This window comes from Urocitellus parryii, chromosome 7, assembly GCF_045843805.1.
Source record: "Urocitellus parryii isolate mUroPar1 chromosome 7, mUroPar1.hap1, whole genome shotgun sequence".
In the NCBI taxonomy this organism is placed as follows: Eukaryota; Metazoa; Chordata; class Mammalia; order Rodentia; family Sciuridae; genus Urocitellus; species Urocitellus parryii.
In genome coordinates, this window is record NC_135537.1 from 46,793,541 (window position 1) to 46,813,001 (window position 19,461).

At 33.0% G+C, this 19,461-nt stretch overlaps 1 protein-coding gene across 1 annotated transcript in view; it reads right to left on the bottom strand.

Annotated features, from left to right (window-relative positions):
- The window catches only part of Cnbd1 (cyclic nucleotide binding domain containing 1), a 417,626-nt gene that overhangs the window by 185,705 nt on the left and 212,460 nt on the right, over positions 1-19,461 (bottom strand). Inside the window, exon 6 of the mRNA XM_026384576.2 lies at positions 15,205-15,350. Coding sequence (XP_026240361.2) covers positions 15,205-15,350 — 146 coding nt within the window. The remainder of the gene's footprint in view (positions 1-15,204; positions 15,351-19,461) is intronic.

Consider the following 19,461-nt stretch of genomic DNA (forward strand, 5'->3'; position numbering starts at 1 on the left):
ATAGTTATTTTGCCTTTTGCTGTCATGAAGTATCTGAAATTTAGACAATAAGTTCTATAATTGTTTGCATAACATTGATGAGTATTTACATAAGATATTTTAGCTATTTTAAACTTCATAAACTTCTGCTCAATTTCTTGCTAAAATTTTTTTCAAAAATTAAGAAAGAGTACAAAGAAAAAATAAGTATTGCCAATTCTTACATAAATCAGAATTTCTAATAAGTGCATTTATTTGGAAATAGAAGGAACAGGGACTGGGATAAACACAATTTTTAAAGCTGAAAAAATTCAAATATTGGTATGGATGTGAATCAACTGGAATTCTTATGTATTGTTGAAAAAGGAGAGCAAAATGGTTATAGTACTCTGTAAGAATGTCTGCTTTTTATAAAAGGAGACCTATATCTAACCTATGTTCCAGAAATTCAGTTTTTAGGTATTTATTTACTCCAAGACAAGAAAATGCATGTCCAAAAAAAGGCTTGTACAGGAATTTCACTAGCATCTTTATCCTAGAAGCCAAAAGCCATCCATACAGAGACAGTGTGTCAACAAGTCTAGCCTAACCATGTAATTTAATATTACTCAGCCATAAAAGAACTACTGATTAATCTCAAAAGCATTATTCTGATTGAAAGAGAGCATTACAGAATGATACATGTTATTTGATTTCATTATACAGCTCTAAATGTTTGGTGCAAAACTAATTTATAGTGAAAACATAAAAGAGAAAAAAACAAAGTAATTGCCCCTGGGAGTTGGGCTAGAGATTGGTAAGAGGCATGCAGAGAACTTCTTGATGTTTGATGATGGCAAAATTCTATATTTTTTGAGAGATTTGGTTTTGCAGTATTTGTCTGATTCATTAAAAAAATACACTTAAGGTACACTTATGAGCACCACTGAAAGCAGATTTTACCTTAAAGATAAGGACCAGAAACATTAAATTCTAGGAAAACTGAAGTGTTGGCAGGGCAGGTGCAATGTCCTGATGCTATGGCATATCAGTAAGAATAGAATAATGCTAACGTAGTAGAGTGAACAAACTGTAGGAAGAAAAGGAGTATTCACCCATGACAGCAAATACTTTTTTTTTTTTTTTTTGGTACCAGGGATTGAATGCAGAGATGCTTAACCACTGAGCTACATCCACAGCACTTTTTATTTATTTTTTTTATTTTGAGATAGAGTCTCACTAAGTCGCTTAGAACCTCACTATTTGCTGAGGCTGAATTTGAACTTGGGATCTTCCTGTTTCAACCTCTCAAGCTGCTGGGATTACAGATATGTGCCACAATAGCAAATACTTTTTGAGCCCTTTCTGTGTTTTGATCATATTAAATGTTCTAAACATTGTACATGTATTAACTCTTTTGGTTCTCTTGGCAAATATTTAAATTAAGTATTATGGTTGTTCCAGTTTTACAATTAGGAAATGAATACAGTAAAAAAAATTAATCCTTCCCAAGTTTGGAGGGCCAGTAGTGATGAATCCAGCATTTAAACAGACCCTGCTGCAGCTCCAGATTACTCTGCTGGTCCTTGTGACTCTATATAGTATAGCACCTCCCGCCCCACCGCATCTTTCTCTCTCTTCCTTAGTACATATTTTAGATTGATATAGTTTCAATTATGATAAACAGTAAGACTAGATATATAACCTAAACAAATAACCCCTTGAGTTATTTTAACTTAAAAAGGTACATTTCAAAGTTATATATGTTATTTTAAAAAGCTGAAAAATGAAAGTCAATATATGTGTGCTACGAAGAAAATGTGTCTAGAAAGAAATTGAGTAATATAATTTATTGCTGATAAAATAATATTTTTAACTTAAATAGACCATGTCAGAAATGACACTGTTACTTATTGAGCATTTTCTAAGGCTTGATTAGAACTGTAACCATATCTACTATATCTGTCCCTAGACCAGCTCCATAAAATCCAGGTCAATGTTCTTAGCTCTTAATGATAAGTGGGTTGATCAGCCATGCCTACAAGAGAAACATCGTTTTTTTTTTCCTCCAAAATTTCCAAATCCAGAAACATAGCCATCCTTGGTTCTCAGACAGACTAAACTTACTACAAAGAATGTCATATACTGAGCATCAAATATTTGCCATGTACTGTGTAAGGTGTTCAAATACTGAATATTAATCTCGACAGTTGTATATCATTAGTCCATGTTTTAGATGAAAAAAATCAAGACACAGAATGATTAAGTTGTCACAAGTCACAAAGTACATTAACATTTGGAAGTTATCAACTATATTACAACCTCTGAGGGACACACACACACACACACACACACACACACCTACAGAGCACTATGTGTATGTGTGTGTGTGTGTACAGCATATCTTTGCAGAATACATATATATAAAAATACGTGTATGCATGTTTAGTTTCATACATCTTATAAATGATCTCAGAGAGGATAGAAAGAGTTCCTACTATTTGTAACAGAGTTCCAAAATTGACCCTCAATTATTTCTTTAAATTAGTGTAGCTGTTTTTTTTTTTTATTCAATAAAAGAAATTTGAAAAAAATGAAAATTTAAAAGAACCTTTAGACACATATGCAGATTGAGCTGAAATTTGAGGTGATTTCTACAAATACATGAGAAAAACAGAAGAAAATAATCCTCATTGAAACAAAAGGCGAAACAAAATCATTAATGCAGTCATAAATCCAGAGAAAAGTATAAAGTATAGTAGAAACTGAAATAAAATAAGTTCATCAGATAGAATTCAAGGAATATTTTCAACTAGGTATAAAATGTATAAACTAGTTATTTAAGCACCAAAAAAAATTATCTAGGGAAGAAAAAAAAAACTATTAAGCTCCCAAAGAACAATTATAATATTACTGAGAAATCACAAAGTGATATTAAATTCATGAATTGAGAGGAAAAGACATTTGTTAATAATGCAAGATAAACAGAAATATTTGACATTTTTGACCAATAAGAAGAAACAAATTGTAAACGTCTTATTTAAATACTTAATACATTAAACTATATCATTAAATTTTAAGAAAAAGAATAAAAGTATCCAAGAAAAATTAAGCAATAAGAAAATATGAATTTAAAAATATTGATTCCAATACCTTGAAAAAGTAAAGTAATTCATAAAAATTAAGCAGATTCATAATAAATTTTAATAAAATATGTATATAGTTAATCTCTATTACATGAAAAGTCCAAAGAATTATTTTTATAAGGACTCAAAAAAAAATCTCTTAGGAAAAACTTCATGCTTTTAAGTATCTTAAACACATTTAATAAAAGTGTGTAAAAAAGCATTCAAAAGAAATTAAAATACTAATAAGGAAAAGTCTAATTAATCATTTTGGTAGTAACTTTTCAGAAGGCTAAAGGCCAAACACAAAGTCAAACTAAAGCAAACATTTGCAAATTACTTACTGTCTTCCACTTTCTTACACAGACCTTTAACTAAAAATCAACCGTTCTGGAGGGACTTAAATGTTTAAAAAAGCTATAGATGAATAAGGTCATATTGTCAGCTGGCTAATTACTCCTTGGCCTCTAAAATCGAGTTTAAGTGTTATCTATCCAATAGGAAGGCCTTTCTTGACCTCCAGCCTCTTCTGTGCAGCATAATTGATGCCCCTTCTCTGGGAATCTCAGAGAATTTCCGCACTCAGCATTGTCAGTCTCCGTCAATAGAAACAAACCTCTGAGGAGAAGGAGCTCTGTTCTCAGAATTTCTAGCCCCTAGTGCATAGCTTGGCCTATTTAAGTCAGTGAGGAAACACTTGTTGAATGTATGAAAGCTTCATTATGAAACTGTATTTCATTTCTTTCTAAAGAATCTTATAAAATATTTGGAGAGAAAAAAATTAACTAATAATTCTGTATATTGAGAAATAAGATAAAAACTCTTTCATGGCGTATTTTCTTCTCGTAACATTAGGTGGCAGCTAAGGAAAATGTCAGAAAGTTATAAAAAATTTTAATTTAGATAAGTTAACTCATAGACTCTGGTATCTTTTCACATGGGATGATCACTCTTAGGGTCTATTCACTTTCCCTCATGGGGCCAGGAATATTTATGTTAAGGCACAAGTCTAATAACCTCTCTTAGAATATTTTTATAACTTGTGGAAAATAATATACAAATAAGACTGGATATTCACTTTGAAATTGAAAAACCAAATATATACACATTATCATAAAGTGAACAAGAAGGGAGGTAAAGAAATTAATTTCATTTATTTGAGCACAGACCTTCTTTTGGAATGATCTGTCAATCCTGATATTTACTGCTCCCAAATTTTAAAAAATTACTGTTCTAACACAAGGTATCACAGGTAAAGATCCCTAAATAAGTACAAAAATAATGTGAAGTTCCAGAGAGGAAATAAATTCTATCTGATGGAGAGGATCTGAGATGATAGTATGAAAAAGGTGACATTTATGATGGATGTTGAAATGTAGATAAATTTTGACTGACAGATATGGGGGAAAACATTTATAATATAGGAAATAGCATGAGCAAGATACAAAAGCAAGTATCGTGGAACTCCATGACAGTCTCCAATCAAGCGTGGAAAATGACAATGAATAGTGTATAACCCCATTTGTTAGAAGAATAGCATAGGGAAAAGCATTTTAAAGAATCAAATTAAAGGGGCTGGGGTTTTGGCTCAGTGGTAGAGTGCTCCCCTAGCACGTGTAAGGCACTGGGTTCAATCCTCAGAGCCACATAAAATAAATGAATAAAATAAAGGTATTGTGTCCATCTACAACTAAAAATATCTAAAAAAAAGAAAGAAAGAAAAGAATCAAATTAAGTTAAGCCAGGTGCTGTGGCACACACCTAAAATCTCAATGACTTGGGAGGCTGAGACAGAAGAATCACAAGTTCAAGACCAGCCTCAGCAACTTAGCGAGGCTCTAAGCAATTTAGTGAGACCCTGTCTCAAAAAAAAAAAAAAAAAATGGCTGGGAATGTGGCTCAGTGGTAAAGTTCCCTTGGGTTAAATCTCCAGTACCTAAAAAGAAAAAAATCAAAGCAGTTTAGGACATACTTAGAAGAGCTATTCTGTATTGGAAATATGTATCAAATAACCAATTGCCAAACAGTTTATATTAGTAATAATAAAACAATGTTTATTTTTTTAAAAAGTATGATTTTCAATATCTCTATTATCATTGATTTAATATTTAGAATGAGGCGATATTAGCATTCTTATGTAGTGCTAGAATGAAACATTTATGATAATTTTTCAACATGTAACAAGAGACATAAAAATATTCACATCCTTTGATTCATTGCTTTTATCTTTAGAAATTGTCATAAATAATACCAAGTAAAGATAAAAATTACTACAGACAAGAATGTATTTAGGACCACAGTATTTACGATAGGGAAAAACCAAAAACCCTTTAAAAAGAATTATCAAGTAAATTCTGACATATCCATTAGACAAAAAGTATATAAATATGTATGCTAGTATATATAAACAGTTATTAAATATATAGTTATATATTATGAGTATATCAGGGAATCAAGGAAAGCTTCTGGAATGTTAAATATGACCTAGGGACCAAAATGACATAAGATTTTACTTGGAAAACTACATATAATTAAAACCAGAGAAAAATGTGTCAAAATGATAATCATGGCTATCTGAAGTTAAGATTATTAAGGGAGATTCCTTTTTCCTTATTTGTGCTTTAAAATATTTTCCATCCTTCTATAATGATCATATTTCATTCAGAGTCAGAAAACGTATTAATAACACAATGACTCATTGGGCAATTTTTCTGGCAAGAATTAGGAAGAACAGACAAATTGGGAGTCTGTTAAGATAATCCATGTAAGAAGAAATGAATGGAGGACTGAACTAAACACTGAGAAGGAAAACAGATTTGAAAATGAAAGTTGAAATCATATAGTACAACTCAATTAATTTAAAGAAAGAGGAATAGTTAAAACAATTTTTAATTGTGAAGATTTTCACAAGGAAAATAGTACCATTGAGCTATCTCATAGTAAAAGACCTACTTGAAGAGCAAGAAGAGAAGTTGGCTTGTTTGCCGGGTTTCTGTTCTCGCGACTAAAAGGCTCAGGGGTCACTCTAGTTAAACTGGGCTAACTGGGCTGCACGAAATAACCACACAAGAGACACAAATACCTTTTTCTTTGGGGTCGCTGTGACAGCTCCTCTGACCTTAAGGGTCCGCAGAAAGAGAGAGCGAGAGCAAGAGCACGCGCTGACCCCTTTTATTGAGGAGAAGCTATTCAAATGAGGCAAGGGGTCAGGTTTCAGGGGGCTGAGTCTATCTTCATGATGTCCACTGTCAGCAGGTTGACTGACACCTGGGTAGACCACACCCAAGGGCACAGTAAGAGGAGGGGACACACACAAGACACTTCCATGGAAGATTCTATCCTAAACAGGGCAAGGGGTTATATTACAAAGGAACAGGTGAGCATAGCTTCACCCATGGGGCTGTAGCAAGACATACCCATTTCTGTGACTGAGTGCCTCAGCACCCAGCTGGGGAGTGTAACTCAGTCACCCATAAGGTTGGCCTCCCACACTGGTTCTTGGTTTTTCACAGCATGCCTGCAGGACTTCCAAGAGGACAAACAGATCAGCCATTCACAGATGTGAATGCAGAACTTAACTGAGGCTAAAACTGATGAGTATGGAAAACGAAAGAATATACATTTGAATTTAATCATAGGAGTGAATGAAAAGTTTCTTAGGAAAAATGAAACAAAAGGAAAGGTAGAATTCCTATAGGAGACAGGAAAAGCGTGGAGTTGTAGAGACAAGAATGAAACAAGTTGTTCACAATGCCCTTTGCAAGATGCTGAGTTCCTTCTGAGAATATATCTTCCTAAGGAGACACTGATAATTAAATCATCCTGGCTCAGGGTGTCTGGTCAGAGGATAATTGTTAAGACAAACTGCAGACACTACAACCTTTTAAAACTCATCCCCTCATCCAAGCTAGTTAGAGAGGCTAAAAAAGAACAAATTAAGAATCCACCACACTCACACCAATAGAGATTATACCCGACTACACACTGTACCTGCTACATTTTTAACCAGCGGTGAAAAAGTTACAGGCACTCAGCAGAAATTGTTCCATAAGTTTTGAATTTGGTCTTCCCCAGGCTAGTGAAATGCCCTATAATACTCTCTTCAGATGCTCCACAGTGGCAGCTAGCAAGTTCTCCATAAACCACATGATAGGGAATGCTTTCAATACAGCGTAAGCTATGCCATTGATAGGTTAGGTGAATGCATTTTTGACTTTTTGTGTGTTCAACTTATTTTTTTTAAACCTTTATTTTATTTATTTATTTTTATCTGTTGCTGAGGATTGAACTCAGCGCCTCACCCATGGTAGGCAAGCACTCTACCACTGAGCCACAACCCCAGCTCCATCAACTTATTGGGATGACTATATTAAGTTACTTTAAAAATAGTTATGTACTTGTAGAGAATGCATAAAGGGAGAAATTATAATTTTACAAATTTGGGTTGATTTTTTTAAGAACTTTAAACCAGTTTATTGTCAATCATTTTATTTAGACTTTCTTACATAGAAATTCACTATTAACATTTCTTAATTCAATGTTGTTTGTTCACATTCATAATGTACAAGTTAAAGTCAAAGCCTTTGATGTTTTTCAGTAAAAAACTTTATTCATTTACTTAAACTCTGTTGTCTAAAGGTTTTTTTTTACATAAATTTACAAAATACATGAAATATTTAAGAAGATAATGTAGAAATACATTTTTCTCCTCCTCTGGCTTCACACCACCCATTTTTCCTTCTTGTTTGTATTCTCTGATATTCAAAATATTTACATTTTTATAAAATCCAAATCATTCAATCTTCCTTTTGTCACTTTTAGGCCATCAGTGCCATGTCTAAGAAATCATGGCTTAATCAGTAGTCAATGAAGATTAATTCTTAAGTTTTCTTAAAAGAGTTTAGTAGTTTTTAGGTCCTTGATCCATTTTGAGCTAATACTTATATATGGTGTGAGTTAGGAGTTCACCACCTTCATTATTAGCATATATTTATATTTATTGTGCAGTTGTTCAAGCACCATTTGTTCTTTCCACCATTGACTTGTCCTGGCAGCCTTGTCTAAAATCAATTTACCATAAAGTTAAAGCACTATTTCTGGACTCAATTGATTCCATTGTTATATGTGTCTAGTGTCTATTTTTATGCTAATAGTATACTCTCTTGGTACTTACTGTAGGTTTGTAGTGACTTTTGAAACTGAGATATAATAGTCCTCTAGCTTTATTGTTCTTGGTTAAGTTTTGATTTCTATTTTTCTGGCTCCTCTAAATTTCTATATGAATTTTAGGATCAGTTTATCAAATTTTCAAAAAAAAAAAAACAGTTGGTCCCGTTTTTTTTAAAGATTGTGTTGAATGTATACATCAGTTTATGTAGTATTGCTATTTAACAACAGCAAGTTCTTTGATCTAAGAATATTAGATAGCTTTGTATTTGTGTATTTAATAGTTTTCAACAATGTTTTGTAATTTTCAGTTTACAAGGCTTGCACTTCTCCTTTTAAACTTATTCCTAACTAGATTATGTCCTTGATGTGATTGGAAAATAAAATCAAATTTCTTAACTTCAGTTTTTATATCAATTATTGCTTGTGCTATAAATTCTCCTTTAAGTATTTTGTAGACTGCACCATGAGGCCATTTGGGTCTCTGATTTTCTGTATGTGTGTTTTCAAGAGAGCCCTACCACTGAGGTACACCCCCAGGCCATTTTTATTATTTATTTTGAGACAGGGTCTTGCTATGTTGATGAGCCTGACCTCAGAATTAAAATCCTCTTGGCTCAACCTCCTGCAGAGTTGAGAATACAGGCAGGCACCACCATATCCAGCTCTGTGAGAATATCTTTAATTGCTATTTTAATACAATAGGTGCTCCTCAATTTACAATTGGTTATGTCCAATAAATCCATCAGAAGTTACAAACATCTTATGGATGTGACTCTACTTTGTGTACAACCAGAGATATGAAAAATTGTGCTCTATGTGTGTAATATGAATTATAATGCATTCTATTGTCATATATAACAAATCAAAATGTTTTAAAAATGCATTTAATACATCTATCCTCTAAGCATCGTAGTTCAGCACACAGTACACTGCAGAGAGCTGTTGTTTACCCTTGTGGTCTCCTGGTTAACTGGGAGCTATGACTCATTGCCATTGCCCATCATCATGAGAAAGTAGCAAAGATTATATCACTAACCTAAAAAATATTTCAACTTAATATATGAAGTTCGTACTGAATGCATATTGCTTTTGTTACATCATAATTACATTTAAAAATTCTAAATTGAAGCATTGTTATTGGAAAATTATTTACTTGTTATAGATGTGATCAAATTGTCTATTTTTTCTTAAGTCAGTTTTTATGGACTGTATATTAATTTGTCCATAATATCTAAGCTATGTAGTTTTTTAGCACACAATTTTTCAATATATTTTCTTTTAACTTTCTTAAGTTTGGCAGTAAGTTCCACTATTTAGTATTGAGTTTTCTCTCTTTTTCTTTGTTGTTAATATTTTAATTGATAATCATAATTATATCCACTCATGGGGTACATACAATATGGTGTTTTGATGTATTTGAACAAGAAGGAATAATTTTATCAAGCTAATTGGACCCAATTCTCCTTTATGTTGGCACAGGAACCAACTTCCTCAACAAGACTCTTAAAGCACAAGAAGTAAAATAAAGAACCAATAACTGGAATGGTTTTAAACTAAAAAGCTTCTTCTGAGAAAAAGAAGCAATCAAGAACATGAACAGAGAGCCTACAGAACAGAAGAACATATTTACCACCTGTACCTAAAATAGAGCATTAATCTATAAATCATTAATATACAAAGAACTCAAAAAACTTAACACTGAAAAAGGTAATAACCCAATCAATAATGAGCTAAGGAACTGAACAGTCACTTCAGAGAAGAAGATATATGATTGGTCAACAAAAGAAAAAATGTTCAACATCACTAGCAATTAGAGAAATGCAAATTAAATCTGCACTGAGATTCCATCTCACATCCAGTCAGAATGGCAAATATCAAGAAAACAATAACAATAAATGTTGGCAATTGTATGGGGAAAAGGTACACTCTGACATTGCTGGTGGGGTTGCAAATTTGTACAACTATTCTTGAAAGCAGTATGGAGATTCCTCAGTAAACTTGGAATAAAACCATCATTTGACCCAGTTTTCCCCTCCTTGGTTTATAACCAAAGGACTTAAAATCAACATACTACAGTAACATAGCCTCATCAATATTTATAGGAGCACAATTCACAATAGTCAAGCTTTGGTACCAACCTAGGTAGTCTTCAACAGGGTATAAAGAAAATGGATAAAGAAAATGTTGTACATATACACAATGGAATATTACTCAGCCATAAATAAAAATAAAACTATGGCATTTGTCAGTAAGTGGATGGGACTGGCGACTATTTTGCTAAGTGAAATAAGCCTGTCTCAAAAAACACAAGGCCAAATATTTTCTGTGATATGTGAATGCTAACACAAAAAAGGGTGTAAGAATAGAAGGGAAGAATAGATATTCATTGGATTAGACAAAGGGGGATGAAGGGAAGGTAGGGGGGATGGAAAAAGGAAAGACAAAAGAATGAATCAGACTTTCCTCTGCTCATAAATGAATATAATACTAGTGAAACTCCACTTCTTGTACAACCACAAGAATGGGATCCTAGTTAGAACAAGTTATACTCCATGTATGCGTATTATGTCAAAATACGTTCTACTGTTACATATATCTAAACAGAAAAAATTAAAAAATTAAAAATAAATAAATACAGCTATTAATATACCATAAGCTTATGTACTTAATATGTTTTTATAGTGATACATTTGGTATTTACTCTTAAGGTATTTTAAAATACAATATGTATGATATTGATTATCAGCCATAGATCTCTAAATTCATTCATACTGTGTATCTGAAATTTAATATCATTTAACTAACTATTCCCCATTCTAAACACCTGCCACCCAAGCCTCTGGTCATTATTGTTTTACTCTGTCTTCCTATGAGTTCACATTTGTAGTTTGCATATATAAATTATGTCATTCCACCTCTTCATACTATCACCTCATGGGTAAGGATTTCAACATACAAAGTTCATGGGTTGGGAGGCTGGACATAAGCATTCTAACCATGGTGCTTCAGTTTCCATAAAAGCCTGTCTCCACGTCAGATCACCGCACACCCTTCAAGTCTCTGTATGTCTAGGGAAGTCATGGTCTTTATGGTAGAACTAAAGATTTTGTTATTTCTATCATAAAATGGTACTATTTGCATTATGGTTAATTTATACATGGAAAAGATGCCCCACTACATTTTTCATGAGTTTAGCTACTGTATTTTTATATACTAGGTAAAATTTAAATCATAACAGGAATTAAAGACTATACAAAGTGAAGGATATACTAAAAATTCAGCAATATAAAAATATTTTCAATGTTGAAATTAAATAAAAAATTTTATTTAAATGACTATGCAGATTTTGAGATATAACCACATGAAAATCAGAAAAAAAATGAAATTGAATTAATGAAATAGAAGATAAATAATATTGTAAGGTTTAGTGAGCTTCAAGTACAGAAAACAGTAAAGATGTTATTGAAAGAAAAGTGAAAACATTTTATAGGAAAATCATTTTATAGGAATGTGTTTCAATGGTGACATAAAGGTAGATATAATAATGAGATTTTGATTTGTAATCCAGTTCCAGGCTAGCTACTAAATGATGATCTCAAGCAAGTTAATTCTTCTAATTTTCATGAGATTGAAAATCTTAAAAATGTCATATCCGAGGCTATACAAGAGAAAAAACAATGGACAATTCTTGTGATCACTTGACTTCAATTAATTATGTCTCTCTTTGTATATGCACATGTAAAAAGAGATGACTACATGGGATATATATGCAGTAATTTTAACATAGTAATATAAGTACTTTTTAGTTGTACCACTCTTAGAATATATAAATAATATAATAATAAAAGAATATGTTTTAGAAGCATGATTTAAGTTTAACTTAAACTAGAGATATGCATCTTATTTACTACTGAAAATCGTAATATTATTTCCTAGTTAATATATTATTATTTTTAAATCTGAATACAAGGGAATAATAGCAAGTGTAAGAAGTTTTCTTAAATAATGTAGCTCTAAAGAAGTAGTGGCCAGAAAAGAGACCAGAAGGTGCAGACAGCTGTGTGGAATTGCACTTGAGAAAGGAAAGCCTCTGCAGCAGATTGAAAGTCAGCATCCTGGGGATGAGGGACCACATGAGGGAATTCTCTAAATAACAGCAGAGGGAGGGCATGCATATATGAATAGAGAAAAAGGAGAGAGACAGACATCTAGTTGGGCTTGTTTTTTAAGCTGGATGAACAAAGAGATCTACAAAGGTCAAATATTTAATGAGTTGACTGCTTTGATAGTGAAACATCCAAGCTGTCAGAACTAGATATCTTAAAAACCCAGGAGAAGTATTTTGACACAAGTATGTATAAACAAAGAGACTTCTAAATTTATTAAAAAGTGTCAAAACTTTGCCCTACCAAAATACAAGTTTGAATGCTTTATTGATTATAAATAATCAAGTTAATGTTAATATTTTATTATTGTAATTTCATACCTTAAAAGTCAATAACTTGAGTTATTAATATGCTACTAGAATAAAATGTTGCTTCTAATTATTTTTTAAAACTTTCTTGAAATAAATCTGTAATTACATCTACAAACACATGAATCTGTATTCATTGGGGAAAAAGTAAACCAACAAAAATAGATGTGGAGGAAATAATTAATTATAACATTTATTGCCCTTGAGTTAGCTTTCATAACTACCACAAAATACCTGAGACAACTGACTTTATATAGAAAAAGGTTTATTTAGCTCATTTTATAGGTTCAAAGTCCAACGGCAGACAATTATGTCCCTAGTGATCTGAAGACCCTCACTGGGCTCCATATCCCAAAGTTTCCACCACCTCCCAGCAATACTTTCCGAGGTGGCAAGACTTTAATCACAATGGACCCTTGGGTGACACTGATACTGCCACATCGATGTACATAGCAGCACAATTCACAATAGCTAGACTGTGGAACCAACCCAGATGCCCTTCAATAGATGAATGGATAAAAAAAAATGTGGCATTTATACACCATGGAATATTACACAGCACTAAAAAATGACAAAATCATGGAATTTGCAGGGAAATGGATGGCACTAGAGCAGATTATGCTTAGTGAAGCTAGCCAATCCCTAAAAAACAAATACCAAATGTCTTCTTTGATATAATGAGAGCAACTATGAACAGAGCATGGAGGAAGAGCAGGAAGAAAAGATTAACATTGAACAGAGACATGAGATGGGAGGGAAAGGGAGAGAAAAGGGAAATTGCATGGAAATGAAGGGAGACCCTCATTGCTATACAAAATTACATATAAGAGGTTGTGAGGGGAATGGGAAAATAAACAAGGAGAGAAATGAATTACAGTAGATGGGGTAGAGAGAGAAGATGGGAGGGAAGGGGAGGGGGGATAGTAGGGGATAGGAAAGGTAGCAGAATACAACAGTTACTAATAGGGCATTATGTAAAATTGTGGATGTGTAATCGACGTGATTCTGCAATCTGCATTTGGGGTAAAATTGGGAGTTCATAACCCACTTCAATCTAATGTATGAAATATGATATGTCAAGAGCTTTGTAATGTTGTGAACAACCAATAAAAAAAACTATAAAATCCCTCAATTTTACTGCCTTTCATTAAGGCAACCTCTTAAAATATATGTATTTTTAAAATATCTTTCTGGACCCATTCTTATATATTTAAAAAATACACACAAATTTATACATTTTTATAAAAGTTTATATAATTCTTTAATAGTTCTATTTTTATTTACTACCTTTAATATTTATATAAATGAATATACATTCTTTTTAGACACTGTTTAGAACTCCATAGACCAGATGAAGCATAATGTATTCTTCTATTGAAGAAAATATATATTAGTCACATAATTTTTACCATTACCAATATAATTTATAATGGTAAAAGCATGTGATTATAAAACAAATTAATTTTTAACTATTATTCTCAAGATAATGGCAAACCAATGTTGAATACTTTTTCTTTTTGTCCCTTAAAATTATTTTGATCTCTACAAAACTCTTGATTTATTTTTCACTGCTTGACTCTGATTAAATGGAACTAATTATGGGAGAAAACCATTGGGGAAAAACTATCAAAATATGTAAATCTTTTCAATAGACACATTTTTTTCCAAAATGCCAGTCAGGTTTTAAATGTCATGATCCTGATGAACCACTTTAAACAAACAGTGATATAATGCACAAAGAACAAAGTAAGCATTAGGCAGAAGTATATTTGAAACTTGATTATAACTGTCTGTATAAAATAAGAATAATATCTATCTTTGTTTTAGTGATACTCATGAATGGATGTCTTCGATACAATGTACAACTTATATGCCTCTTCCTAAAGGATTCAAATATATGTATTTCTAATTAATATTTTATATCACTGATAAATAGAATAAAGACTAAATTTGGGAAACTAAAATCTGTCTAGAGAGGTTTTTTTTTTTTCACAATATCTAGATCAACCTCTGGAGCGGGTAACTAATCAGGTAACTACTGTTTTAACCATGAAAACCAATGCTAGACTATTATGCAATATATAGAGTGGTTCTGAAAGTGTGGCCTCAGACTTGTAATCACTGGATGATAATTGAATAACAATCACTCAAAAGATTACTATAAATGCAATTTGGGCCCCACCTCAAACCTACTGAATCACAAATTCTGGGATCTGTGCCTAGCAAGATGAATCTCATGAGTCCTGTAATTTGGATGTGTGCTCAAAGTTGATGTGCAATGGTGTCTATTTTAAACCTTTCATACTAAAATGTGAGATGTTATTCATATTTCACTACTTATCATCTTATGACTAGAAAACAATCATACAGTACATTTTACATGTGGAGTGATATCATAGGTATTATGGTGGTGGAGAAGTCAGCAGACATACATGCATTTCATCTTACTAGACTTCGCTCCATGTTTTGGTTTATTACCTGTGCTGCCTTTGACCCAGGTTTCAGAAATGATATTTTTACTAAGTGTTCTCAGATGCTCATCTTTTAGCTGTGAGGTTAGTTCTGGAATTGTCTTCAGCATCTTCCATACAACATTGTGCTCGTGTGCTGTTCTTTCAACGGGCCTTAAAAGAGAAAGGAAAGAAGATTACAAATTCAGAGACTGTGGGATGAATGAAAAGAAACAAACCAACATATCTTTAAATTTTACATTTCCTGTTTCATATTTCCTCTTTATTTAAGAGTTAAGGAGAAATGTGATGATGTTCTACTTGGGCTTACTAGCTAACTTTGAAAGTTTGCTTCCTTTCCAGCATTAAGATGCACCTCCATAATAATTTAAACTTTAAAAAAAGACAAATGCATTTATATTTTGAAATAGAAAGTTCAATACTTCAATTATAAGATTGTATCTTTTTAAACTAGTAATTATAAAGACCTTTTTCAGATATCAAACTGAAAAGATTGTTATTCCTACTGTTTGTTCTTGATCCTTAATAGTACTTAAGTACAATTAAAGTTAGGTCAAACATATCTGTAATTAACACTTAAGGGATATAAATTTTAAGTGAAAAGATGCATATGCAATTTAAATAAAATGTATAGTTATCAGAATGGATGATACTTATTTACTCCTAATCATTGAATTCACTATTTAAAAATATGGTACTATGCCAGGCACACATACCTATAATCCCTGTGGCTGGGGAGGCTGAGGCAGGAGGATCACAAGTTCAAAGCCAGCTTTAGCAAAAGCAAGGCACTAAGCAACTCAGTGAGACTCTGTCTCTAAATAAAATGCAAAATAGGACTGGGGATGTGGCTCAGTGGCGGAGTGCCCCTGAGTTCAATCCCCAGTACCCAGCCCCCAAAAAACGGTATTATAATCAGTATACAAAATTCATGTTAATATAGGTTATCAAGGGAGAAACCTAGTTGTTATAACTAGGTTATAACTAAATACCCAGCATTTTTTAAGCAAAAATTCTAAAATCTAGTGTGAAAAATCAGTTTAGCATCAGAAAAGGAATTCACAGTGCCCATACAACACATATGGGGTTGCCAGTAACAGTTCCAGTATAGACATATAGTCCTGTTGGCCTATCTGGCTTATGTGTTTCTATATATGTGTCTTGGATGTTGATATGAATTGTGTTTTTTTTTTTTTTCGTGGATTGTAGAAAAAAAAAGTTCAATAAAACACAGGTTTAGTAGACAGCCTTGAGAAATAGACTTAAGAAAACTAGCTCACTACTTAACATCATTTAAAATGTGCACTTCAGTTACAATAAAGAATTAGTATCAGAAATTACTTATGTATCATAACCAAAACCTAAAAATATGTCATTGACTTAGCTGTCAAATACGAGGTGTCCAGAAAATAATATCACAGACTGAAAAGATGGAGATACACACACACACACACACACACACACACACACTTATAATGGCAAAACATTTTTTATTCATCTGTAAGAATTTGCAAGGCAGAAAACCTAGAAAACTTGCTACTTGCATAAGATAGTTGCAAAAGACAGAAAGTTATTATGTTTAGCTTGCTTCATATTACTCACTAGTGTGGTGGTATTATTAACTGAGTAAAGCTGATCAGTTTTCAACCAGAAATGAAAGGGATCAGAAAGAATCCAGAAATGGGAGTCTGGTTATAATAATCAAGTGCTTCTTGATCCCACATAGCAAGAATGAATTTAAAAAGATTTGACTATTGGGCTGGGGCTGTAGCTCAGTGGCAGAGCACTCCCCTAGCATGTGTGAGGCACTGGGTTCTATCCTCTGCATCACATAAAAATAAATAAATAAAATAAAGGTATTGTGTCCAACTACAACTAAATATGTGTATATGTATGTATGTATGTGTGTGTGTGTGTGTGTGTGTGTGTGTGTGTTTTCTGTATTATATAAAGGTGCCTAATCCTATGGCAAAGTTCTGACAAGAAGCTTTGTCTTCCTGTCCAAGTCCGCTGTTTCATAATTTAAGGAAGCCTCCATTAACAGAAAGACAGGCACAGGGAGAGTAAGCAGAGGAATAATGACCTAAGAACAATGTCTGGAACATGAATTTGGCTTTGGTTACTGGCATGCAGAAGGTACCGGAGGCAAATAGATCAGAAGTCTGCTGTTTTCGGAGGATTTATACTACTAATGAATCCAATATTATGGCCTAACAAAGTTTAAACTGATTGAACTTTCAAACCAAAAGAAATTGTGCAACACTTCTCAACCTTCAAAGAGAACCTATTCTCTAATGCTCTTATTAGAATTGCCCACTGGGATAAGAGACAGGAGAAAACCTCTGATAGAGGAGAGCCAAGAGGTGTTCTTCCCAATAAAGCAGATCCAGGATGTAATTCAAAAAACTTCTAACACTGTTAGGGCAGAGGTTTTTACAACTCAGCCCAGCAAAACAACATTGTTGCTATGTACCAATGACTTCAATGTGTTTCCACTTCCTCCTTTTTCTGAATGTGAGTTTTTAATGATAGCATATACTTGGTTTCACCAATCTGCACTGTGTAAGAGGAAAGCAAGGAATAACCAGATCTCCAGTTTTTATGCTATGAACCAGAAATAGCCATATTCATTCCTGATGGAGAGGGTATGTCCTCCAAGATCTTCGTCTTTGAGGTGCAGTAATGGATGAAACTTTCAGTTTTGTCCTTTTGTGAGAGTGGATATGAGTGTTGGGAAAAAGGTATGCACAGATAGCTGGTAAAAGGAAATAGGCAAATTGTGAGAGAAATGCTAGTTGTCCAAAAAGTTGATTCCTCTTATTTCTATGCACTTGGCTAGGATACAATTCCAAGGCAGCCCTCTGACCACATGACTGAGTTCTAGCCAGTGGAAAATGAACAGACACTGAAGTAAGGCATAGTTTATTAGCTGGTTAAATTTTTAAATACTCCATTTTAGTATTACAAAAATGTGTGCTTATCTGTTAGGTATATAAGTCAAATATGTGTGTACATACATAAACACATATACCTCAAAATACATGTGAAATATGCATGTACTTCACATGTATTCATAACAGGGAGATATGTATATTTGTATAAGAAATTGTGCAAATCTTCATAAAAGTTCTAACGTCTTTACAGTACTCCTGTCAGATTCTTTGTATAGATGAAATATGTACATATGCTATCTTATAACAAATCTAGTTTCATTTAACAAACAGAAAAATTAATGCAGAGTTTTTAAATAACTTGTTCACAATCTCATGATTAATCCATGCCAGAAATAGGGGGTAGCTGTAAGAATGCCCAAAACAGTTAGGCTCTGGATTACATGCTGTATGATTTTGGGGGATTTGTTAGGCATTTTCATCATAATGTGCCTTCGTGTAGATCTGTTGTAATTTTGTACATTTGGTGTCCTGTAAGCCTAATTTGATTTTCCAATTCATTCTTCATGTTTGGGAAATTTTCTGATATTATCTCAGTGAAGAGATTGTGCATTCCTTTGGTTTGAAACTCTGTTCCTTCCTCTATCCCAATAACTCTTAGATTTGGTCTTTTGATGCTGTCCCATAATTCTTGGAAGTTCTGTTCATGGTTTCTAAATATCTTCACTGTGTGGTCAATTTTACTTTCCAGACTGTATGCTTTGTATGCATTATCTGACATTCTGTCTTCCAAGTAATCTAGTGTGTTGGTGATGATTTCTATTGAGTTTTTTATTTGGTTTATTGTTTCCTTCATTTCAAGGATTTCTGATTTTTTTTTTCAGAGTCTCTCTTTCTTGAAGTAATCTTTTGCTATCTGCAGTTGCTCCCTTATCTACTTGTTGGTGTGATCAATGGACACCTGAATTTGGCCTTATCTCTTTGTTGAAGTGACCTATTTTTTGCCTGCATTTGCTCATTTAGGTCATTCTTTAATTCATGAACATTTTAATTATGAACATTTTGAAATCATTCTCTGAAATTTCATCAACTTTGCTGTCCATGGGTTCTGTTATTATAGTATCCTGGTTTGTTTGGGGCACTTTCCTCCTTTGTTTCTTCATGTTGTCTATGTGTCTTCCTTTCTTGCAGTGTGGATCTCAGATGTTACAGTTTCTACCCTATAATCTTGTAGTATCCTTGCAGATAGTCTGTATTTCAGCTTAATGTTGGGCTTCTTGACCCTGCCAGTGTCCCATGATGGATGCTACTGCATCTAAAGGTGGTGGCAGAAATAGCAGAGGTGCCCCAAGGTGGATGCAACATCTTTCAGA